General features: G+C 39.7%; 4 protein-coding genes across 8 annotated transcripts; 2 read left to right on the forward strand and 2 right to left on the reverse strand.

Moving 5' to 3' along the window:
- Window positions 1–124: 124 nt before the first annotated feature.
- Window positions 125–5,042, forward strand: lrrc59 (leucine rich repeat containing 59). 3 transcript variants are annotated; one of them, XM_063893867.1, is made up of 8 exons: window positions 125–340; window positions 466–575; window positions 768–827; window positions 1,734–1,892; window positions 2,179–2,283; window positions 2,368–2,440; window positions 2,682–2,885; window positions 3,588–5,042. In XM_063893867.1, exons 2-8 carry the CDS (start codon window positions 474–476, stop codon window positions 3,866–3,868), a joined length of 984 nt encoding a protein of 327 aa, XP_063749937.1. In that variant the 5' UTR covers window positions 125–340; window positions 466–473; the 3' UTR covers window positions 3,869–5,042. The 3 variants fall into 3 exon arrangements, with proteins under 3 accessions (XP_063749937.1, XP_063749940.1, XP_063749938.1); XM_063893870.1 differs by having other exon boundaries at window positions 127–340; window positions 2,682–2,873; XM_063893868.1 differs by having other exon boundaries at window positions 130–340; window positions 2,682–2,873; window positions 3,585–5,042.
- Window positions 5,043–7,127: 2,085 nt separating this feature from the next.
- nat9 (N-acetyltransferase 9 (GCN5-related, putative)) lies at window positions 7,128–9,992 on the reverse strand. The gene is made up of 6 exons (XM_063892443.1): window positions 9,796–9,992; window positions 9,154–9,263; window positions 8,808–8,948; window positions 8,625–8,684; window positions 7,984–8,078; window positions 7,128–7,903 (listed from the first exon to the last, which is right to left on the reverse strand). Exons 1-6 carry the CDS (start codon window positions 9,870–9,872, stop codon window positions 7,754–7,756), a joined length of 633 nt encoding a protein of 210 aa, XP_063748513.1. The 5' UTR covers window positions 9,873–9,992; the 3' UTR covers window positions 7,128–7,753.
- Window positions 9,993–11,064: 1,072 nt separating this feature from the next.
- Window positions 11,065–21,179, reverse strand: syt15 (synaptotagmin XV). 3 transcript variants are annotated; one of them, XM_063893940.1, is made up of 9 exons: window positions 21,089–21,179; window positions 20,443–20,546; window positions 14,736–14,928; window positions 14,012–14,154; window positions 13,229–13,521; window positions 12,647–12,814; window positions 11,868–11,976; window positions 11,397–11,579; window positions 11,065–11,285 (listed from the first exon to the last, which is right to left on the reverse strand). In XM_063893940.1, the coding sequence occupies exons 1-9, from the start codon at window positions 21,118–21,120 to the stop codon at window positions 11,146–11,148; spliced, it is 1,365 nt and encodes a 454-aa protein (XP_063750010.1). In that variant the 5' UTR covers window positions 21,121–21,179; the 3' UTR covers window positions 11,065–11,145. The 3 variants fall into 3 exon arrangements, with proteins under 3 accessions (XP_063750010.1, XP_063750012.1, XP_063750011.1); XM_063893942.1 differs by lacking the exon at window positions 21,089–21,179 and adding an exon at window positions 15,712–15,770 and having other exon boundaries at window positions 20,443–20,507; XM_063893941.1 differs by lacking the exons at window positions 20,443–20,546; window positions 21,089–21,179 and adding an exon at window positions 15,005–15,113.
- A 295-nt stretch (window positions 21,180–21,474) lies between these two features.
- On the forward strand, window positions 21,475–24,473 carry zgc:112285 (uncharacterized protein LOC561476 homolog). Its single transcript, XM_063893827.1, has 6 exons — window positions 21,475–21,724; window positions 21,814–21,923; window positions 22,443–22,537; window positions 22,646–22,926; window positions 23,501–23,664; window positions 24,042–24,473. The coding sequence occupies exons 1-6, from the start codon at window positions 21,514–21,516 to the stop codon at window positions 24,219–24,221; spliced, it is 1,041 nt and encodes a 346-aa protein (XP_063749897.1). The 5' UTR covers window positions 21,475–21,513; the 3' UTR covers window positions 24,222–24,473.
- The last annotated feature ends 4 nt before the right edge of the window (window positions 24,474–24,477 follow it).

The raw sequence follows: 24,477 nt of genomic DNA on the forward strand, positions 1-24,477 counted from the left end.
CTTTTACTTGAAACAGAGTATTCCTATACTCTGGTACTTCTACTTGTACTCAAGCACAAGATCTGAGTACTTCTACCATCTCTGTACACAATCTGTTGCCTAACGTCGCGGCCGTGTGTGTTGTGTCCTCCAGTGCTGCAGGCGGCGCTGCTCGCTTCATCGTCCCTGCGTTGTGGTTCAGTCAGTGACGTGGATCTTCATTGAGGCAGTCAGAAAACACTTAACTGCTGTCTTACTCAGGTCTCATTGCTTTTCCACGTACTTTCTTCACATTTAGAAGTTGGGACCACTCATTTCACTTCCTTCGTTTGTCACAGTTTTGTTACCGCTTTCATAACAGGTGAGTAAATCGTGCGACACGTCAATGTTAGCTCTCTGCTAGTCAGAAGTCACAGCAGTACAGACTGTTTAAATGTGTTTAAAATTCCCTCTTGTCAGTGTTTATTTTTCACATTTACTTTACAGACACCAGAATGAGTAAAAGCAGCAAAGTGTTGAACCTGAAGGATAAAATCAATGGGAATGAGGTGGACCTGAGCCTGTGTAACCTCACCGAGGTGCCAGTCAGAGAGCTGGTGAGTTACAATCGTGTCTCAGTTTGTGTGTGAAAATGCTATAACATTAAACTTAAATGTCTTATATGCATGTGCTGTAACTTGGAACATAATGCTGCCATGCTCTAGCAGCATGTTTTTTGGTTTTAATTGGTAATTAAATCTACCTTTTTACTGGAAACATTTAATTGAATTATTAATTATCCCCAACAGGCTTTATTCACCAAAGCAACAGTCGTGGACTTGTCTTGCAACAACATTACCTCCCTTCCTGTAAGTATGAACATTCATTCTTCACCTTAATACACCACTTCACTCCTTAAATCTATTGTTCTCAATGTTTTATGCATGAGGCCTCTCAAATGTTGTAATATTGTACATTTTCTACATGTTATGTTTAGGACTGTGCTGTTCTTAAGAAACTATTTTTTTACCAACACGTATATGATTTTGCCCACTAGTCGATTGATCAATATACGTTTTTCCAAAAAGAATCATGCAAAAGTGCTAGTTTTAATCTTCTGTTCAACAAGAATGTGAAGTTTTTGGGAAATAAGCTATTTATCATGGAAAATGCATAGAAAATGACTCATCGACTAAAGAAATGTGGGTCAACTCAGACAAAAATGACAGATTAATTGACTGATTGCCAAGAAGAAAAAGTATCCAAACAAAAGTCAGGAGAAATCGTGAATCCTATTCTTTCTTATCTACTTTTATTTTAAAGGTTACCTCTCAAAAGTATCCGATGACCCTATCATCCCTATGTCGGAGCTATTCCATTTTAAATGTGCATAACATTTATATATCTTCTTGATTGAGTTCTATCCCTTAATTTCAACTCAAAAGTTCATCCTAAATGAAGTGAGGATGAATTTGAGTCCATGTTATTTTGTACATCCTTTTTAAATGATGTATTGTATGTTAAAGAGTTCTTTTGCCAGAGTTCTAATTCCATCCAAGGCAAGTGGAATTGGGATGCATGCATATAAAATTAAAATCACTGTATTTTTGTTTTAGGAAATATGATTATAGATGTATATAATGCTTTTTTAACTTTTTTTAAACCCAGGTTGCCAACCTTAAACTTAACCTGCAAATAGCCCAGCGTTGTCACTAACAAAACATGAATATTAAGATTTGAGTTCTTATTACTTTGGCTGCTTTTTCTTCCTGTAGCCAGAGTTCTGCAACCTAACCCACCTGGTGAAGGTGGATCTGAGTAAAAACCAGCTGACCTGTCTGCCAGATGACCTGGGGAACCTGACCAGCCTTCAGCATCTGGACCTGTATAACAACAAGCTGACTGTCCTGCCTGTTAGTTTCTCTCAGCTCAGGGTGAGTGCCACACATTAGCACGGTTTTTATATCCTAAGGGTCACACCTGGAAGAAGGTCTCTGACTTAAAGCTTACTTATTTAAAATATTCTTGCGAAGTTTGGGTGTGCAAATGCTCTTTTTTTATTGAGTTTGCTAGTTTTAATGCTTAATTAACTCTTGCTGTCCATGTAGAATCAAATGCATTCAAACTTGTCATTCTTAAGTCCACGATATGTGATGTAGCCTCTCATGTTTTGATTTGATCTCTGACAGTAATGTGTTTTGTGTGGGTGTGTTTGGTTAGAGTTTGAAGTGGTTGGATCTGAAGGATAACCCGCTGGAGGCCGACTTGGCCAAGGCAGCAGGAGACTGTTTGGACGAGAAGCAGTGCAAACAGTGTGCCTCCAAGGTGAGAGATGGAGAGATTAACGTTTAAGATAAGTTCAATTAGGCAGTCTCCGTATTATCTTAAACCAAAGACATTTTCTTTTAGGTCCTACAGCACATGAGAGAACTTCAGGATGAGGTTGATCGTGTACGAGAGAAACGCCTTTTGAGGGAAAAAGGTGGGTATCAGGACATCTCTTTATTTTGGCCTTTAAAAGTTTTCAACAGATCACTTACATTTTCATCAACTGGCATTAAATACTCTGGTATCCTTAAAGACATGCCATCTTAATCAAAGTGTTTGACAGTACATCAAAACCCTACTTAGGCATCCTTAAATCATCAAAAGTAAAATGACTTGTTCCACCCCAAAGATTGTTCATAGTTGACTCCATTCTCTATAACACATCCTTCGGTCAGAGCTGGAAAGGAAGAGGGAGGTGAAGCAGAGGGAGCGGGAGGCCAAAGAAAAGGAGGCTCGTAAACGGGAGAAGGCGGAGGAGAAGGAGAAGAGGAGGAAAGAGTACAACGCTCAGAAAGCGGCCATGGCTGCACGAGAACAACAGAAGAAGAAAAGCGAGGAGAAGAAGAAGAAGAACGGACTAGCAGCAGGTGAGACTAAAGGTCTGGATGATGTTTTAATATTTGACAAGTTTGCAATTTGTTGAGTATCAGCTTTTGGTTTTGTTTGGGTTATTTTTGTCATTTTATTTTGGTAGTTCAAGTTTCTACCACCAAACTTGACACAATCACACAACTCGTATACTAAACATATAGACAATCGCTGGTCGTAAAGTGGACAAGTTAAGACAAAAATACTTGTCATAAAGGTTTGCCGTAAAAAATCTTAACGTATGTTATGAAAATGTACTTAAAAAAGATTCTAGTATAGTATGGCATAGAGAAAAAAATAAGCCACTTTCCTGCAACAGAATAAAGGCATCTTACTGTTTTAGGATATGAAGTACTTTTGAATATGAAAAGGACAAACGTGAGCTGAAATAAAATGCCTTTAATTTTTAATCCATACAAGTCTGTGGATTTATGATACCAGCGACAGTTAAACAGAGTCTAAATAGAATCAGCGGTGAAGCACTAAAGGATGATTCACGTCCCCAAACTGCAGGCAAAGATGGATCCTGGGATAAGCACAGATATTATTTTGGGTTATCTTTCATTGTCAATGTTGGTGTTTAACAGCTGACTCTCAAATATCAGTTGTTAAACTGTTCATGGTGTGTAACTGTTGATGATGTTAAAACCAGGTTTGAATCTTTAAAAGTCTTTTTTTTAAGGATTTGTTCTTACACTGCCTCCCCTCAGCAGATAAAAAAGCTGCTGAGAAAACGGCGGCCAAGCCTCGTCGTTCTCTCATTGGCCTGTTGTTCAAGCTCCTCCTCCTGCTGCTGATGGGATTGGCTGGGGTCGCAGCCGCTTGCCGCCTGACCGACCTGCAGAAGGAAGCCATGTGCGTGCCGGTCAACATTGCTGTTGACGACGGCCTATCCTGGGCCAAAGAGCAGGAGGGCGTGGTCAGGCAGCTGGTGCAGAATATGTCATCTGCAGCAAAGGAGTTTCTTGAATCGACACAAGCATCCAAGACCTAAACTCTCATCTGCCACCATCGACTCCCAGAGCTGCAGGGTTTTTCTCTCCCACCTGTGAATCCTGGGATTTTTTATATATTCTCAATATCATTAAGATGGGCAACCCTGCATCCCCTCACCCTGTTTGGTGTGCTGGGAGGTGAGTCGGTTTAGATAAACAAAAGGGGGATGGACACATGATGAAATCGTCTTAAATTCCTATGGAATTGTTGTCATTCTTGTACCCTCTTTGTACTACAGCCTGTTTTTATAAAAACGTCTTAAATGTCGCCCCAACCTTGGAGTACAGCATGTGTTTGAGAGATGTTCAGAGAAATGTCAGGTGGTCCTGTCTGTGCTGCACTGGAGTGCCGAGTCACATGATAACTGCCAGTCATAGTACTGCTGTTGGATGTGGCCGTCTGAGCATGTGCAGCTTTCTGTGGCCTCCTCTGAGTTTAAAGTCTTAAATCAGTCAAACCAGATTACACAGCTGATACACAAGTGGCCTCAAGCATGAGCAAATATACAAACATCCTGTTTTTATTTTGCATCCATGATTTGTTTTTAATTTAGTTAGTGTCCAATGATTTCCCGGAATTCGACAATTAGAGAGCAATCTTAAACAATATAAGAAAAAAACATGTTTTTACAATCTACCAATTATTTGACCAACACAATGAGACGTAACATCACTAAAGGTTTTTCTTAGTAATTATAATAATTGGATGATTACATATGTAACAAAAATGTTGGTCCATAATTCAACCCAGACTTCAGAAACTCTTGGAGGATGATGTGTTGATCATCTGGAGTTTTCTTTCTCTTAACAGAAATGTAAGAGTGTTGTTGTATGAGACAAAATGTGACTGATGAGCTTTTAAACGTCCTTGGGGATTAAATCGATCAACATAGGTTGCAAATGATTTTTTCTGTCCGATAACTCATTGATAAATCAACATACAGCTATAGTTCTCATTGCATATGTTTGTCCAGCAGTTTGTAATGTGTTACAAATAAAGGTTATCTGGCAGAGTATTTTACCGTTCTTTGAGGCTAACTGGTGACTTTGAAATGCAACGTTTTTTCCAGGGTCTTCTTGCAAAAAGTCTGCCTCTGCTGCTGTGCTTCTTGTACAGCGTTGTCCATGCTCTCAAAGGTTGTCCGTGATAATAAATGGCTATGCACTGCAAAAGATATTTGTGTCTGTTTTGATTAAAAGAAACATTTTTGGGTGAATGCACCTCAATTTAGGATTTGGATTCAATTACTAAAAGATGTAATATGTGTTTGCATAAACAGCACATACTGCATTAGGTTATTTATCTTTCTTTGGGTGCTTATACAAAAACAGTCACAATGCAGTATGACTACTTTGTAGTACATCGAAAAAGCATAAATTACAATCTCGAAAAAATGTATAAACTAGTATGTTGAAAACATGGAAATAGTAATAATGTATATCAACATCAGAAAAAAGTGTCATTGTGTAGTTTGTTGAGATGTGCAAAAAAGGTAATCGTATACTATGTATAAAAATATCAGCAAAAACAACAGTTTTGTATGATGAATACAAACAAAATCAATCATAGTATAGTATGTAGAAAAAATAGCACAAAATGTAGAAGAAATCTGAATTAAATGCCATAGTATGGTAAGTTGAAAAAAATCTAACTATAGTATGTTACATTACATTTTACCTGGCTGATGCTTTTATCCAAAGCGACTTACAATAAGTGCAAAATCCATGAAGATTGTATGTTAAAATATCCATATATATCCGAAACCATATAGTATAGTATTTTTAAAATATCAGAAAATACAACATAGTATTATATGTTGAAAAAAAAGTCACCATATAGTATGATGATAGAAAGTCATATAGTATGTAACCAATATAGGAAGAAAAATAATAGTATATAAAAAACCTCATAGTATAGTATGTCGAATGCAAAAGGAACTTTTTCCTAACTAGATGGTGTAGTATAACCAATAAGTGACCAATAGTGAATGAAGGGATTTCGATAGCACTTGTATAACACTGTAGAACAGGAGAGTAATTGATGGTTTTCAACAAACAAAAAAATGACTTAACTGTACGATATGGTCATGTATCTGTTCTAGAGGCTACTGCATGAATATGCTTAATGCAAGGCAGGTTTTTAAAGATCACATGCTTCTGTTCATGCTTCTGAAGCATTTTTTAAAATGTATTTTGTCTTTTATTTCTTGGCATTGCATTTGATTAATGATTTAATTCCATAGTAATGTAATCCGGTTACATGAATATTGTGAGACTATGATTAGTTTACTGGTTATTAGTAATTGTAACATACATCCCAAATACACCTTCATGAAAATGCTAAAGCCCCAAATAAATATCTCTTTTTTAATGTCTAAAATATTAAAACTGGTTGACTGGAAGAGGAGGAAAGAGCACACTGAAGTTAAACTTCTATTATTCCAATACACACTTGGGGTCATGTAGTGTGATAGAAAAGCTGTTCAATAAAGCTGCTGCAGTTGGAAATTGATGTTAACCACCAGCCTTTCCGTTTTAAAATGAGAAAATGAAACATAATGGACTAATGTTGCAATTAGGAGAAAGATGAGAATAATATGGTTGTAGTAATGTACAACAGATGTGTTTTACTGCAATCAAGCCTTTACTGGTAATGCACCAGAAAATGGAAATGTCACTCTTTAATAAATAATTTAATATGCACTTTAAATTTATACCCTAACCCTGTTTATATGTAATTCTGCAACAAGTCCCTATGGTCTCTCTGATATTAGGATCCTAAATGCTTTGTACAAACTACATCTTGAAGTTTTGCATTGTCAATCGTGGAAAATTTGGACACCAACCCTAATAAAATGATTAACTTCCTCTAGAAATAAACATTAAAAACCACCGGACGATCATTGATATGTTATTTCTCTCTCCCAGATGTTTCAGGGAAAAGGCTGACTAAACAAACTGTACTTTAAAAACTGCAGGCCATCACAACTGGTGAGGTTTGTAGGCTTTTAATGTGGCAGTGTGCAAAAGGAAGTGTGGTCGCTTTTTAAAACTAAATAAATAGTTAGACTATTTTCTGAGTATGGATATGAAGGAAACAGCCAGACTGGATCAGTTTAAAAGTGAAAAGATTCACCTACCCGCACACTTAAAGCTGGCTTGGTAACACATGATATTATTTTGTTTACTTTTTGTACGTAGATGGAATACATTTAGAAAAAGTTGCAACACAGAAACACAAACACACCACACTACAAGTAAAGGTTTTACAGATTTTTTACTTAAGTAATTGCAGTTAAATGTCATCTCATATGAATGAAGTAATCAGTAATAGAGTAGTAAAGAAGAAGAGGAGAGTTCAATGTCTACAGATAAGAGAGCAGTAAACAAAAATGAAATAAGGTGAAGGTATAATAAGAAAAAATGGGAGAGCAAAAACAGTGAGAAGTAAGTTTTCAGAGATCCTCAACACTTGTTTTAACATACGTGACATTTAACTCATGTTGAAAGTAAAAACTGGATCTGCAATACGCAAAATCATATTGCAAAAAGTACACATTTTTTTATAGCAGCAGATTAAAAGCCTTTGTTTTGGAATGACATGTTCATGTGTCCGCATGTTAAGCCATTGTGTTACTAGTAACCCCAGCTGTCAGATAAATATGATGCAAAAAGTACAATGTTCCTCACTGAAATGAAACAGTGAGAAAAATAGTAGAATACATCCCAACATAAAATACTTACATAAACAACCAATCCCTCCTCACTATTAAATGTGCTTCTCGTCCCTACAGATGTGTGTAAATGTCCAAAAAGTTCAAATTTCAGAACGATAATTTTTAAAGCAGGAAGTGTCGTGTGAGACGTGAGTGCAGCTTGGCACTTCACTTCGTAACAAGCTCCTGTCTGTTTCTGCAGGTCTGTCCGTAGTCCCTCTCCTTCATGTCGGCTGTGTCGTCCAGCAGCCTCGCCCGGACACACTCGTCCACCCTCATTTCCAGGGTCACCTCCTTGAACACCTTAGACACGGACACCTGCAGCAGACAGGAGGACGATGGGTGGATTCACTTACACAATTATTCCGGAACCATCACACACTTAAAGATTTCATTACCTCTTGGAAGTGGAGTTTCTTGAACATGGCGATGCTGACTTTGTTGTCCAGACCAATTTTCACTTCAAACTGTTTGACACCGAGTTTAGTGACTCCTGGTGGAAGACGAGATCACCACTGTTAATCACAATCTGTAAGCAGTTTACTCCACAACAAGTCGGCAGTGAGTCAGGTAGGAACTATGTCACTAAACTCAAAGCCATTCTGTGTTGAATTTTTTACAGAATTTGAATTTTATAAATCGTTCAGAACTTTTTCTGTTTTTATTTGACACGGTTAATGTCAAGCTTTCATTAAACCTCATACAAGATGTTGTTTTGTCCTAATCAGTCAGTTGCAATTGATATAACTATCTCATTTTCAGTCAAGACAGGAACTATGATGATTGTTGTAGCAGGTTACACTATCTGAGAATCAAGAAACATGACAATTTAACACTCTACCCGGTTTGAACGGGATATTTTATTCACAAAATCACCCTAAAACTCCACAAGGTTATGAAAATGTAAAAAGTTTGACATATAGAAAGCATGTTGAGCACCTATTTTTTTCACAATATAGTAGTTACACTTGGAATTGTAAAATGTTTATTAATTTTCCCGCTCTAACAAGCACCCTGAAAGAGTGTATAAGATGCTCACCGTAGCTCATCATCATGCGTGTCACCTCTTTCCCGATGCCCTTGCCTCTGTGACCGGGCTCTGTTTAAAGCAATGAACTTCATAAGTATCACAGAATTAAAGACTTAAGTGTTGAACTACAGAAAGGTGATGGTGAGAATCTAAAAAACATAATTGAAGATGTTTGATAAGCCTTTGCTTCACCTGCTACCATGACCTCCAGCTCAGCCAGGGATGGGTCTGTGGGGTCCGTCAGGAAGATGTTGACATCTCCCACCATGCACTGCTCCTCCTCTACGCTCCCGTCGGCCCACCGCTGCTTGTCCAAGATGATGAATGTGCACTCTGAAAAGATTGAGGGGAAAAATTGTCAATTCAAACTGTTTTTTTTTAAACTAAAGATTAAATCGACATGTGCATCAACTCAGGAGGTTGTGGCCTCTCATTTTTAAGATATTTGATTTAGATTATTTAATAAATACGGCTCTTTGCAGCATTTTTAACGAATGCAAGTGTTTTCATAGTGCACAATGCAGGAAGATGTACTTACTGTCATCATCTTCCCTCCAGCTCTGCTGCATCTCGTACTCCTGTTCCAGGTTTAGCGGCTCTGAGGCGGTCAGCTGCTGCAGATCAGGAGACTTCATCCACTCATGGTACCTGAAACAAGCAGTTACAACATCCATAACAATAATAATAATAATAATAATAATAATAATAATAATAATAATAATGAGGCTTTACTTGAATTACTTGATATACTGCAGAGTCTCTTAATCCATCAGAAAATAATATAATTTATTAGAGGTTACATTCTATAATAAGTCTAAATATGCAAATAAACGTAACATGTCATATAAAGAGTAACAGTATTCACTTCCAAAGTGTAGTGCACAGTAGTAGTATAAGTATAACGTGGCATATGGAAATACTTAAGCAGTTTCACATACATTAAATAATTTCATTTCAGAATCTTAAAAGGAAATGTATCATCTGCAACAGATTCAACACTAAAGAAAAAACTGATTTAACACCAAAGAAAAACTGCCATATTTAAATATGAAGGTAATAGTAAAAACACTAAGAAGACATGAGCAGAGAAACATATTAAAGAAAGGTGTAGAAATGAGAAACAAAGAGACAAACTGAATGAAATAATACAGACAACACAGATAGCAGCTCTTGGTATTACCTGGGCACGTGCTCTGCGTTGTAAGGAACCAACACGACTTGTTGCCCCTCCAGTAAAGTGTTCTCATTTATCTTCATGTTGTTTTAACAGGATATAAACCAACGCTACGACTGATAAAATAACGTTTAGCTCAGCATCAGGCCCATGATTTGAGCTACTCATCTACTTCCGGTTCAAGCCACAAACTGCGGATGCGCACACTCATTTACTGGCGGAGGTTGCCAGCTGCTGGACAACATTAGGAAGTACCGAGTTCACTTTTTCATTTACATTTCATTCATTGAGCTGATGCTTTTATCCAAAGAGACATTGTTCTATAAACCATGAATATACAAACTTAGAAGAGCAATACCCTTGCAGGTACATTCGCTTCAAATAAGCCAAACTATTTATAGAAAGGGCTGGTGCTTTGCTTTAGTTTGACATAAGCTAAACACTTTTAAATACCTTCTGCAGTCGCTCAGATAACAAACAGTACGGTGGCTGACAGGGGCAAACGCACTACAACGGCACAAAACACTTACATTAGGAGTAACACGCTGCACTTTCAAACACGCTGCAAATAAAATTGGTGCAAAAAAATTAAAAACTCAGCAAGTAGCTCAAAACACAACAGAAACCAGTGGACACTTATAAAATGCATACAGCTGGGACCTGGACCTGGGGATTATAACCAACTGTCACTGTCACTGGAAATGTACCTAAAATATATGTTTTTATTGGCTGACTTTAACACTGTGACTGCAAGATTCCTAACCTAGCTAACCCAGTCATTTAAAATATACTGACAAAACACAATTATGAAACAGACTAACGATACATTTGTGTTTTTATATTTGCATCGTTTTTGAAAAAGCAGCGCAAAAACATGGAAGTGTTTAAGGCTGTTGCATTTGCCCCTGTCAACCACCGTAAAACAGGCCTGTTTTACAATATTTTGAGGGGTAGCCTAGCTGGGTCTCACTCGCAGACTTTCTTGTGAATTCTTTAGGAAATGGTTCAGATGTTTTGAAGAATTCAACTTGTTTTTTTCTGCACAGTAATAACACATGTCTTAAACGTATTGTCATTAGGCCTAACGCATAGCTATAACTTCGATTAAGTTTATAAAATATCAATCCAAACGATGACAAAAACACAAGATAGTCCCTCTGTTACGCTTTATTCCACCTCCATGCCCTGTACATTTTATAGCCATTTATACAATTTCAGGTTACAAAATTCTTATTAGCAGTTGCCGAAATATTTTTGCATTGAGAGAGTTTGTTCCTTTATTACACTAGGACAGGTTTTTTGCAATGCATTTTATTATGACAATTCTAAATTTACAACATGTGTGTGATATGTGTATTAAGTGGCCCTTCTCAGTTTGTGCCACAGTTGGACCGGCTCCTGCGGTGTGTTGACCATGTCCATCCAGTGCTGCAGCTGCGGGCCCTTGGCGTACATGAAGGGACCCAACACCAGCACTCCAAGCAGGAGGGGAGGCTCTGTGGGAGCAACAAAGACGGAGCAGAGCCAGGGTGAATACACACTGACCTGATACTGAAGCTAATGCAGCAGGACACGAGATAGCATGCACATTTTGTTAACCCTTTCACCTGAGCGGACGTGGTTTGGCTGCTGCAGCTCAAATCTCAGACAGGCCTCGTCCAGGTGCTGCGAGCGCAGTCTAAACGTCATCCTGTGGTCGAAACAGGGGTCGTTTTCCCTATTTGCCACACAGCTGCGCTTCATCTTCACCACCTGAGTGTGTATCTGTAAGCTCACCTGGACACACACACCTGGGAAGCACACAGGCAATGTGATTCCATTGGCAGACTTCTAATATTTAGTTTCTTGGGCAAAACATGTCCGTCAATGATAACAAATCATTAGAAATTACGAACTTTCTCAAGATGAAGACTGAGAGAAAATAAAGGAGTATCTCTATATAAATAAGTATCTCAAAATACTGATATAGAAAAGATGAGGAAGGTGTTTGATATATTGACTTACTATTGACTCAAAATGAATAGATGATTAACCATCATCATAACCATGACTTTTCCCTTACATGAAACTTCTCGTACCTGCATCGGTGAGCAGCTGCAGGCCTCGAGCCCTGAGAACCACAACAGAGAGGCGCTGCAGAGACGGACTGTAGCTGAGCGATATCTGCACATCACCCATCTCTGAACACTAACAGAGAAGACAAAGATTATAAGCTTTCAGGAAAAAATGTGTGCACATGTAGACAATTTATTTATGTGTTTACCTGACAGTGCTGGAAGATATATTCATTAAAACTCCAGCATAGTTTATTTTGCTTAAAAGTCCCCTATTATACTCTTTTTCAATAATATATTATAGGTCTCAGGTACTTACGAAGCATGTCTCTGAAGTGTTTGACTCAAAATACCAAACAGATCATGAATTGTAGCATGCCTCATACCCCTCTGTCTGTAGGTTTAAATGCTAATGAGCTGCTGCTGGCCATGGCCCTCTGCAGAGTGATAGGTTAAAAAACCACAATGGTGCTCTAGAAGGAGATCCAGGTGATAAGGTGGGCAGGTGTTACCTTGGTTGGTTATTGGCTAATGGTTGCACCCAAATAACGGTTGTGACATCACAAAGTGGCCAAATCTGATCAGCTTATTTTCAGACAGGTTTTTATATGGATAGATCAGGACGAAAAAGAGAGAGAATATTTTTTTCCAGAAACTTTCAGAGTCTCTTAACACAGAGGGGACACTTATGCATGTATAAAACACATGAAAAAGTGGATTTTGCATAAAAGAGAATACTCAAAGACCATCTTATTACATTTGTTCTCAAGTACAGTACTTGAGTCATTGTTACATTCTGGTACCTGTGTGTCATCCTCTGTGTCCAGGTCCCTCCAGAGCACCCTGCCGGCACCGGCGAGCTCCCCCTCCAGAGGAAACAGCACCCTGCCCATAGCATGGCGTTTGCCGTCCTGCCCAACACTGAGCACACATACACTCAGGGTGCTCTGAGCCACACACATACCTGACACCTGTGCAGGGAAACATACAAAAAGAGTTTGAGACACAAATGCATCTTCCTTTGACTTAACATCTAATCGTAGTAGTGGTAAATTTGTAGTAGTGGTAGATTTTACATTGAATGTATCTCTGTGTCATTGTTTATGTACAAATAGAGACATTGAAATACCCTGCTTTATAATATATTCATTTTGTTTCACTTAATTTCCTTTTATCTATTCTTAAAAAGGATTTTACACTTATTTTAACATACTGTAAGAGCATACAATTAAATGGTGATTTGTATGTTTACATTTGCCTTTTTGTAAGTGACAAGCCCTTATGTTTGTACCACATCTTCAGATGTACCTCATATTTCTTCAGTGTTATTTGTATATGTGTGAAACTAATGAACAAATGATTCTGTGAACCTTCCCTGCCCTGACCTGGAAAACGAAACAGTCGTTGAACTCAGGGTCCGGCCCCGTGCACCTGGCCTTGGCCTGGCGGGGACGCCGGTCATCAGGGAGAAGCCGGATCTCAACCAGTGTGACATTGCCGTGGAAACGAGGAGGGAGGTTGGCGAGGCGGAGCAAGGACACCATGAACTGCTCGCTGCTGTGCCGGTACTCCACAGAGAAGCATAGACGGGTGGCCATGCCGGGAGGTGGTGCCACCACCTCGTTCAGAGGGGGGGAAGAGTAGAGACCGACCAGCACCGTCCCCACAGGGTACCACACTGATGGACACACGAGGAGGGATGAGTGTAAGGTCATTAGTTTTAGTCTGTGGTAATATAGTAAATATTGTTTTTCAAATACATTTTCTAGTTAATGTTCAAAGTATATAGTTTTCCCTGTCAAGAAATATTATTCTACCATTTCTTAAAAATGTTTATGAACATAACAGTACATTTCAAATGTATATTTATGTATAGATGTCGCTGTTATACAACACTTTGGCAATACTGTTCATAATTTTTCTAATAAAGCTATTTGAATTGAATTGAAATACCTTTATTCCTCCACACAATCCAAATTATCCCCTAAAAGTCAGTGATATGTAATGTGTCATGTAAAAAGTATTTTTGTCTTCATAGACAGCATTAGTTAGTCCCTGTTTTATACCGGAATTTAATTTTATAATGACTTTATTTCACTTAAAAAACTCAAAAGTACTATTATACAACCAGTGTCAACATGCGGAAAAGGAAGGCAGTAAAGACTCACTTCTTACTGAAAGTGACCCACGATGAGCCTGTGGCCTCTGGGCCTCCATCTTCATCTCCTCCTCTTTCTCCTCCTCATTTTTGGAATCAGCATGATTTTGTGATGTGAAGCGAGGAGGCAGGGTGAAAGGGATCTCACTTGGCCTTTAATTGGCACGCACAAAAACAAACAAACACACACACATAAAATATTCACAGAAAAATAAAAAGAGGACTAAAATTCTACAACAAAGAGCTGTGTCCTACTTATCCAGTTTAGTTGAACAAAGCTGCATTGAGTCGCAAGGTCACATGATATGGAAGCTACTGAAAACAAAAGACACTTTTCAACAAAAACAGATGCAGATTATTCTTGAAAATGTTCAAATTAAATAGAAATCAATTCTGCATTGATGTGAAATCATTTGGTTAAAGGGATCTTAAAGCTATTGATACTAATTCGAGATTAACAGACAGAAAACTGAACTTTGTATTTTTTGGTCATGGCTGAAGTTAAATTTACCGGACTTCTTTCTGATGATTAATATGATTAGACGTGGTTCTATGATCAGAGCATCCTTGACAATGGTTATGTTGAACCTGAATGTCTTGACCAATCAGAATTGAGTATTGAACCAAACAGTGTAACAAATAATTGTGATTTCAGGATTTAAGACGCTACATTTTTTCCTCACAATCGTTGCAATTCAAGCGCCCTTCTTGCTCCTCTCATGTGTTTTACTAACCTGTTCCAAGAGTCCTGAGATACAAGGATTACTGGAGCAGAGCATGCTGGTAGTGATGCAGCTGTAGAGAGGAGCTCCTCGTACTGACTCCGACCCTTCTTCTTCTTCTTCCTCCTCCACAGGTAGTACAACATCAGCCCCAGCAGCAGCAGGAGACCCACAGACAGACCAACAGCCAGAAGTAATGCCTGGTCTAAAGAACCACAAAGATCATAAGACCGGGAGAATTTTCTATTTAGTATTTCTTTTTAAGTCAGTGTACAGCTTACCTGCCATCATTGCTTTCAAGTTTTGAAACTGAAGCAATTTTTTTAGCACTAGTTATTCGTGTGAGTCTCTTTTTGTTTGGAAGTAAAGAGTGTGTGCAGTGTGTAGAGAGTATGACACAGCTGGATGATTCTCACCATGTCATACTGTTATCTGGGCCTACACTTGGGCACCCCTTTAAAGGACCATACTACTAATTTAGGACTTACAAGTTACCAATACTTTTAGCCAATCATTTGCAAACTATGCTTCTGTGTTTCCTCTAATGACCTTTTTAATATGAGGGTAAACTTACACTAGTTAAATGCTTTAAATGTAAAAACTGCAGGAGTAGCACATTTTCAGTGTCTGTACGTTTTATTCAGGAATGATGCCAAAGATAAAGAGTCTGAATTAATGCAAATATTTGAATATTGCAAAACTATTATCACTGGGCAACTGAACAGATGAAAATCTTCAAGATTATCTTTTCAAGGGACTAGAAACTGCACAGTTTTGCTCTTGGATTGGCAACATAAATATGTGAGTGCAAAACTTTACCAATCAAACTAAAACTAACGTGATACCGGAGAGAATATGTGTAAAGAAGCCGGATATAAAATGTAATGTCCTTGTGGAAAACCTGTGAAAGAGGAATGTTCTGAGCTCCATACTGTTTCAGAAATAATGCTTGATGTTGTTTGGTGTGGCTTCTCTTCACAGAGCTCACCGCTTGCATGAAGACACTCCAAAGGGGCTGCTCCAGCAGCAGCTCATTTCCATTTAAAGCTACAAACCCAGAATCAGGAATTTAGTAACAGGGCTGAAATAGAGGGGTATGCGGCATGGCTACAATGGGTGATCTGTTTGGTATTTTGAGCAAAACACTACAGAGAAATGTTTTGTATAGAAATGGCCCTATGATATATTGTTCAAATATAGTATAATAAAGGACCTTTAATGTTTATTGTTTTTAGTTTCAACTGTTTCATAACCTGTACCACATATTAATGGATTGACATGAAATTTGATGCTGTACACATATAAATAAGCAAATACTACATGCAACATGACTGCTCTTAACACTGATCTGATCTTAACTGAGAATCAAATGCTCATTAGCCACATGCACACCCACACACACACAATCTGTTCAGAGATTGGACAGCAGCTAATGCGATGACAGCTAATCCTCAGAGCTAAAGGTGGAGTAATGGCCCTCTCTTTTACACACGCATATGTACACATTCACATAGAAATATTCTCATTGTTACATTCAAGAGAACTTCACATGTGTGAGAGAAGATTTAGTCATATTTGAGGCTTTGAAGGTGGCTGTAAACAACAAAGTTTTGCTTAGAAAAGTGAGAAAAAGAGTGGGAGGAATGAGGGGAGGAAAGAGAGACGCCATTTAGCACAACCTGCTCTGTGACAAGGCAGAGGAACAGAACTTCAAGGTAAGATGGCATCTTTTCTCATTACTCTGATATTGCACTATACATGTGGGTTAGTGACTTTTTAATTTCTAGTGCAGATACACTACAAGTAGTAGTCTGGTATGATGGAAACACTGGGAGGTCACTTTCGGATAGAGGAGGACTTGAAAGTGTGGCAGCTATTTTAAACTATAAATGGATTTATATGTTTCTGTGCTACTAAATCAGACAACGTATAAACATAGTTTATATCGTAAATAGTTCTCTCAGCTCTTTTAATCTGTTTCAATCAAACAACAATTTGTTTGAATAATCAAATAATCTGGATTGTGTAATCCTATTAGGCTAATCTGGTAGTGCCTGTGGGTGTATGGTTGTTTGTGTGTGTGTTTGTGAGCGGGTTGAGTGTGATAAGGGTGTGTTTCAGTCAGAAAGCTATTAAAGATTAAAGGAATAGTTACTACAGTTTTGACAAATATATTTTATGTGCTTTCTTGCAGAGATAGGAAGATTGAAACCACTCGCATGTCTGTATGAGACTTATTATTATTATTATGAAAAAGTGGGAAACATATCCTTGCTCTGTTGAGAGGGAGCAAAATCCACCTACTAGCCAAGACATGTTAAACAACGTTTCAGATGATACAGTTTCAGTTCACAGCTGAGTATACCATAATAAGGCTCAGGTTATCATATCCTTGATCCCATGCGTTCAATAAGCTTTGTCAAGACATGCATCTACAGCCTTATGTACTTTCCTCAAACTCTTACTATTTATTTGAAAACAGCTGAAGGGACCTCAGCTACATTAAACACAAATAATTTAGGAAAAATTCCAAGTCGCCTTTTTGTTATGGAAGAGAAAAAGCAATTAAACACTAAAATAGGTTTTTCTTCGCAGGTTTGTGGTGTTGCCATGTCGAGGCCCGGGCGCCCTGCGTCTGAAAACTACCAGCCTGTCTGGTCTTCAGTCAACCAGTCAGCCTCCTACTCAGGTGGAGCGAAGCCCCTGGTGACAGAGGAGAGGGATGATCAAGCGGGCATTTTATCCCTCTCCAAGAGCTCTATGGATGTGGTCATGGCTACGGCACCACCACACATGCGTGACCCGGCCTGGATCGGTATGGACCTGAGACGCAGCTCCAGCACCAACACACACCTTGAGCAGAACTCTGTGACGCTGCAGAAGCTGCACCCTCGCATGTGGCAGAACATCAACTCCGCCAACACGGACATGCACAGAAGCCCCCCGGCCCTCAGCGAGCGCTGGATCGCTAACATGCATCGGTGGAGTGCGAGCAGCACCAGCACACACAGTCGCAGCAGCACTCCAGATACAATTGTGTGTAAAGGGGGCACCTCACGCCCCTCAAGTCTAACCCAGGAAAGCCCTTGCTCTCCCTTTTCCAAAATGACCACTTACTCTCCATTCATCTCGCCGCTAGAGACAACTGAAGATGTTTTAACCTCTTCTTCTTCAACATTAACGCTCAGCCCACAGCCTCAGGTAGACTTACATGCGCCCTCGCTTTCTCCACTGCAGTCACCTATGCATGCTCTGACCGCGTCACCGTTGCCATCCAACTCGCCCAATCTCCTGCAGCCCACTTACACGGAGGATGAGGGCTTCCTGGAGAACAACTCGCTTTCTTTTACATTCCCATCCCCGATACCATCATCTGTTAGCTTAGCAGGGTTAGGTGTGTCATCAGATCCTGAATGCCTTGACGATGGCGTTATAGAAGAGCTGTACAGTCCTGGAGGTTCACAGTTTTCCCAGGGTGGAGAAGTGATGAGCCCAGGGGAAATGTTAGGCTACCAGACGCCTAATTCACCAGCAGACAGACAGGAATCAGAAAGAGGAGCTTCAGTTAGCTACCTTGAGTTGCCATGGCAGCAGGGACAAAGCCGGGGTTGGACGACACCCCTGGTTTCTTCCTTGAGCGACTCTCTATTGGGTGACTGCTGCAGGTGCAACTTGAACAGCAGAGAGAGCACCACAAAGACTCAGCAGTTCAGGGAGGAAGGTACAATGACGACACAGCGGGAGTTGGTGGATGCAGCGGTGCAGACGGTCTCACCTTACGGCTCTTTGTGGGGCCTCAAAAGGGACACCTCCAACATGGGCTCCCACTCCTTTCTTGGTTCGCCGCCTGGATCAAGACTGAACCTCAAGACGTCAGTAGGGTCCAACTCCAACCTGGTGTCCCCGACATCCAGCATGTTCCCAGTCATCAGCAGAGAGGGTGAGGAGCAGGAAGAGAGGCGAGGAGACGACCCGACGTGGGATGTTAACTCAACCTCGTCATTGCACGACAATGAGAGGAGGAGGTCGTGTCTGAAGATGAAGATCCTCCAGGGGGTGGAGAGGGACCAGTTTGGGCGGAGGAGCAGCATGAAGCAGGTGCAGTGGGACGAGGACGGGATGACATGGGACGTTCACGGTGCATCTGTGGATCCACAAGAGCTAAGCACAGCCATACAGAAACACCTAGAAATCCAGAACAGCCCCAGATTTCCGAAACACGCTTCGAAGAAGAAGAAAGCTCCAATGCCTCCTCTCATATCAAATGTGGTGAAGGTCTTTGCCCCAGAACATCCTCCGCCTGTGACGATTATTACCTCAACTTTTACAGGAGAGGACGTGGCAGACGAAGGAAGGAGTGAAGTGGAGGGGGAAGGAAGAGGCAAAAAGGAGGGAAGAGTAGAAGCTGCTCGTAGATTAAGCAGAGCTGAGGCACCTTATGCATTAGAAGATGATGAGGTTTATGGAGATGAAGGCAGCAGACATCCTAAATCCACCTCTTATGGGAGGGCAAACAGTGGTAAGAAGAGGTCACTGAGGAAGCCCGGATGGTGTGGAAGCTCCAGGAATGAAGATGACTGAGCCTGGAGACCAGACTCATTATTTACTATGGATTAATCATTGCGGTTCAGGTCCCGAATTTGCACAAGAGCACTACTAATAAACTCTAAATGAACTCAGCTGAACTCACTTCAGTTCAACTGCATACTCATAACATTTTTAGGCCAAGGTATTTTCCCAAGAGTCACAGTGGCAATTTTAAACACGTGGTTATTGTTTGAAGTACAAATAGCAAAAGCAACACTACTTGGCTATGCTTATGCAACATTACTACTCTGTTAGGTGTAGAATAAAGATCATGGTTTGGCTTGAAATATGTATGTTTGTTGAGCTTATAAGGATATGGATGTACATTTTTAAAACGTTGACTTTTGACCAAAAAAAATCTCCCAAAATGTAATTGGTATCATAATTTACTGAGACCAGGTTGCATTGGGAGGAGCTCTCTGCATATTTTTCAGATACATTTTATTTATTTTGTTTAATTTACAGTTAATATTCTAATAAAATATGCGTGAGTGAAACATAAATCAAGAAAAGAGAGTAAGGATTCAACTTCAAGTAGCTATTTGTTGTTTTTAGATGGCAATTTAAAAACTAAACTTAATATTATAACTACTTTTGAAGTTTACTTGAGCCTCATTGGTACAGAATTTGTTTTTGCCAATTCTGACAATTATGTACTTCAGTAAAAAGCCTGTATACTTCTGTCCACACTTCTCTTTGTGCACCTTAGTTTTTGCACACTATTGTAACACGTTTTTACAGTCTTTGTCTGTAACAAATCTTTAAGCCTGAGACGACTAATGTTTATGTATAAAAGAAAAGCCCCACCAAGATCTGCATCTCTCTCCAGCTGACGAATGAGAGACGTGCTGGGTAAACACACGTCAGGATTTACACTCAAATTTACACAGGAGGTGACTCAGCTGAAATATGTTTGTTGTTTGTGATAATAAACACCAACTCAAAAACCCAGTAACTCCCCCTCGCTCTTTTCCCACACTCTCAGCTCATACACTGTGGAAAAAAAATACACAAAGTTGAGTTGTGTGTAAACTTGGTGAACCACAGTTGTGAGGTTTGACCATTCAGGCGTTGCCATTCAGATGAGCGGGCACATTCTCTCATTCACAACGGGAAAAAAAGCTCAACTCACTAGTGGCTTCCACTGCAGTCCTCATATTTTCACAGATGTGTGTAGAGCAGACATTAGGGTCTCTGTTGCTGTCCCTTTGAACGATCCACAACAAACATTTTCTTCTGCAGTAAATAGTGATACTTTTTAAAACATTTGACAGGGATATATTAGCTAAACATAAAACAAACATGTTATTCTTTGGGAATCTCTTAGTTCTTTTTATTTAAAATGTTATGATTTAGATATGCATTAAATGACGGTATATCAAACAAAACAACTCTAAGAGTATATGGCCGGATTGTTGCTTTGTGAGGCTAAGTGCTTCAGCTAACTGCTAATTAGCTGCAAGCTAAATGCTCACAGTAATATTGCTTAATTGTTCGGGTTTAGCATTATAATGTTGAGCATATTTAACATCTTGGTTAATAATTTAAGCTTGCATTGGCATCTAACACATAGTACACATATAGCTGATATAAATGCCATTTGTTTGCAGGTATTTAGTCATTGACATTGACACTTTTTCATTGCAATCCATCCAATATTTCTTTGTTTTTTAATACTGTTCATATACTAAACTACTACTACTAGCTACTTCTCAAAAGAAAAAAAGAAAAGGATAAGTATCAAAAAATATAATTATATGTATAACAGCAGTAGTTACATTTGGTTAAATGTGAGGAAGAAATAAAACATAAAAAATGTGAAGAAACTCACAGTTTAAATGTCTGTGGTAAGCACATTGGAAACAAAACACATCTTACAGAGTAATGTTTACAAAGGATTAACTTTCGTTTGGAGATTTTAGATATAAAGGTCAAGTTCAGGTCACTATGTCACTGCTGTGGGTCATGTGACATGATGTGGTGTTTGTGTACATAGCATTGCCATTGTGCTCTGTGCATGTTGGTGTACTGTGAGCATACTATATGTATGTGAAAGTGCTGATGGGACTCCCCAAAATGCCCTTTTTTTCTCAGCAGCAGTGGAAACCCGCAGTTGGAGGAGAACAATCCAGCACTCGGCCTTTGTTGTGACACCGCTTATTGTGCCCGTGTGTGTTTGTGTGTACTGTATGTGTACCTGTGCATGTACATCTGTGTGCGTTCGTTGCTTGGTATAAATAGCGTGGGACATTTGCCGGCCGGGGATTCTGTGATGAAGATGGCTGTACCTGGACCTCCGCTGCTCCTCTTTCTGTCTCTGCTGCTGCCACTGCTTTTAAGCAAGGCATCTCTGCCTGCAGCAGCATACACACTCACCCCAGGACGGCAGCCACAGCACAAGCTCCTCCACCTGGGTGAGGGCTGTTAAAACATGCTTGACCTTAAATCTGAATATCAACTTCCTGATTTTGGAGCTTTATCTTTTTTTATTTTCCCCTCTCAGACTGGCCAAGGGATTGTGGTTTGGCTCACTTCAAGCCCAACGTAGCTGAGAGGATTGTGTCCGGGAACGAGGCCAGACCCCATTCCTGGCCCTGGCAGGTGTCTCTGCAGGTACATCTGCCTCTACATTGATGTGGTTCAGCTTTCGGTGATCTTAAATTCAATGCAGGAAAATGTTAAATTCAAAAATCCAATACACTAAAACCAGACTTATTTTAAGACTGAATAAAAAACAACTACATTTTAATACATTGTAAAAACAGGCAATATATATATATATTTATTTATGTTTAAATATGAATGATTTAAATAAACATTAGCAGGAGAAAAGATGTTGTACTGTCAGAGATGCTGAACAAATGTAAGGGTCATAAAGTAAACAGCCTCTAGAATAAGGCACATTTTATTGCATATTAATACATGTATGCACTTATGATTTAACATTGATGATCTATTAAATGTGAACTAACCACAAGTTGAGAAATGGAACATAACTCCTCCTTAATAACAAAACATCATGAATCCTCCATTAGGGGGTCATTTTTAAGTAAATTACGTCATTTTACGTTTTAAAAAGTGTATCCAAATGTTTGCACATCACTGAGGAGGGTGTCTGTTTGTCACCTGTAGGTTCGTCCCAGAGGAAGCAAACATTACATTCACGTGTGTGGTGGAACTCTCATCCACAAGAACTGGGTCCTTACTGCTGCTCACTGCTTCCAAAAGTAAGAAACCATGAACACAGAAGAACAAACCCAGAAAGTACCCAGTGTATACAAAAAATACATATAATGAGAACCACTATGGTCTTGCTTTAACTATTTGTTTCTCAGGGGGAAAGCTGAGGATGCTGGGAGTTGGAGGATCGTTCTGGGGAAGCACCAGCTGAGACGCTCGGAGACAGCAGAGAGGATTTTCCCCGTGAAGAGGATCTACCGGCACGAGAACTTCCGTTACCCGGCCCACAGCGAGCTGGACTACGACATTGCCCTGGTGAAGGCTGCCACGGATATCGTCCCTTCAAACTTCATCCGCTACGCCTGCCTGCCGCGCAAGCAGATCAGCCTCACCCCGGGACACTACTGCTGGGTCACTGGCTGGGGAGACACCCGGGGTGAGTGGAGGGGAGGGAATATTAAAGGCATACTTCATCTCAAATTGTCATTAATATGTTAATAACTCAGCCTGTTGTCTTGAATTGATGAAGAAAACACTTTTTTTCTCACATTTTAGAGAGTGAACATTTTGATGGATGAAACTAAATGTGGGCTGTGTTAACAACAGTACAACTACATACAAACATTTGTTTAAAAACTCAAAACACCCTAACTCACACAACTCATGCAGTATACTCAGTACTGTGCTCAGTTCCTTCCCAGACATCTCCACTAAAACCTTACTTTTTTATTATTAACATCTTCAGACTGGTGCAGGAGAAAAAATGGTCTTGGCTAGCATTGTTTATACTGAAGTGTTAAAAAATAGTGAGGTCTGAGTTCAAATGTGTGGATCTTGAATGTGTGCATGTACTATAACCAAAATTATTTTTAAAATAATGTCTTTACTTAGTCCACTTAGTTTTGACGTCATATTGTTACAGCAAAATAACATAGTGTTTTAATGACCATTGTCTTGTTCAACCTAAAATGCAGTTTATATTTAAATTGTTGTCCTTTACTACATTTCAGGGGGGAAGGAGAATGTGTCTCTGGCAGAAGCCCTGAATCAAGCCCGCCTGCCCATCATTGAATACAAGACCTGCCGGCAGAAGAAATTCTGGGGCGATCGTGTCCGAGACTCCATGATCTGTGCCGGGTTCCGAGACACTGAGGGCCCGCCTGCTGCATGCCAGGTATGACAAACATAAGGCTACAACTAAAAATTATTTTCATTATCTATGAATCTGAAGGATATTTTCTAGAGTAATCTCTTTGTCTATGAAATGTCAGAAAATAGTAAGGATCAACCTCCCAGTTACAAGGGGATGTTGTTTAAAGGGGCTTCTTTATGCTTATTTGCGCTTTCCCTTTCCTGTAGTGTGTTATATTGGTTTTTGTGCATGTAAATAGTCTGCAAAGGCCAAAATCCCAAAGTTCTCTCTGAACGGAGTTTCTCTCTCCCACACCCTGGAGCTCTAGACTCAGATTTACTAAATATTTTGGGGGTAAAAGTAAGAATTCATTTTTAAAAGATGCCACCTCTTATCATCACTCTCCCTCTGTCTCTCAGGGTGACTCAGGCGGTCCTCTGCTGTGCCAGCAGGGGCATGATCGCTGGGAGGTGCACGGTGTGGTGAGTTTCGGCCCGATTGGCTGCACCGTGGAGAATAAACCCAGCGTCTTCACCCGCACCGCTGCCTACATCCCCTGGATCGAGGCAACGCGCATCAGGGACTTCTTCCTGCACTAAACAGTGTCCCCGGCTCTGTGCTGGCTGCCAACTTAAGCTCTGTTTTATGTCTGACGTGCACAAAAGACAATCTGTTTTTATGTACCATAGTTCATTCAGCAACCACTTCAAATTGTAAATAACGTTCTGAATGGGGAATTATCATACTTTACAGTCTACATTATGCACTGCTCTGAACAAAGTCGTAGCAGTGCATAATGTACACCCCTATTAACTCCAGTCTACAATTATGCAATAAATAATTAAAAGCAACATT

The sequence above is a fragment of the Eleginops maclovinus genome, chromosome 10 (assembly GCF_036324505.1).
Source record: "Eleginops maclovinus isolate JMC-PN-2008 ecotype Puerto Natales chromosome 10, JC_Emac_rtc_rv5, whole genome shotgun sequence".
Classification (NCBI taxonomy): Eukaryota; Metazoa; Chordata; class Actinopteri; order Perciformes; family Eleginopidae; genus Eleginops; species Eleginops maclovinus.

What these genes read in the sequence shown, in the direction of transcription:
- lrrc59 (XM_063893867.1), top strand. Translation starts at nt 474, where the DNA reads ATGAGTAAAAGCAGCAAAGTGTTGAACCTGAAGGATAAAATCAATGGG. An exon ending in AGGTGCCAGTCAGAGAGCTG is followed by an intron (nt 576 to 767) that starts GTGAGTTACAAT and finishes TATCCCCAACAG; the next exon opens with GCTTTATTCACCAAAGCAAC. An exon ending in GCAAACAGTGTGCCTCCAAG is followed by an intron (nt 2,284 to 2,367) that starts GTGAGAGATGGA and finishes ATTTTCTTTTAG; the next exon opens with GTCCTACAGCACATGAGAGA.
- nat9 (XM_063892443.1), bottom strand. Translation starts at nt 9,872, where the DNA reads ATGAAGATAAATGAGAACACTTTACTGGAGGGGCAACAAGTCGTGTTG. An exon ending in AACGCAGAGCACGTGCCCAG is followed by an intron (nt 9,264 to 9,795) that starts GTAATACCAAGA and finishes TGCTTGTTTCAG; the next exon opens with GTACCATGAGTGGATGAAGT. An exon ending in CTGGAGGGAAGATGATGACA is followed by an intron (nt 8,949 to 9,153) that starts GTAAGTACATCT and finishes CAATCTTTTCAG; the next exon opens with AGTGCACATTCATCATCTTG.
- syt15 (XM_063893940.1), bottom strand. Translation starts at nt 21,120, where the DNA reads ATGTTTTATTTCTTCCTCACATTTAACCAAAT. An exon ending in TTCCTCACATTTAACCAAAT is followed by an intron (nt 20,547 to 21,088) that starts GTAACTACTGCT and finishes TATTTACTGCAG; the next exon opens with AAGAAAATGTTTGTTGTGGA. An exon ending in GCAGCTGCTCACCGATGCAG is followed by an intron (nt 11,580 to 11,867) that starts GTACGAGAAGTT and finishes TGTGCTTCCCAG; the next exon opens with GTGTGTGTGTCCAGGTGAGC.
- zgc:112285 (XM_063893827.1), top strand. Translation starts at nt 21,514, where the DNA reads ATGTACATCTGTGTGCGTTCGTTGCTTGGTATAAATAGCGTGGGACAT. An exon ending in GCACAAGCTCCTCCACCTGG is followed by an intron (nt 21,725 to 21,813) that starts GTGAGGGCTGTT and finishes TTCCCCTCTCAG; the next exon opens with ACTGGCCAAGGGATTGTGGT. An exon ending in GCCCGCCTGCTGCATGCCAG is followed by an intron (nt 23,665 to 24,041) that starts GTATGACAAACA and finishes TCTGTCTCTCAG; the next exon opens with GGTGACTCAGGCGGTCCTCT.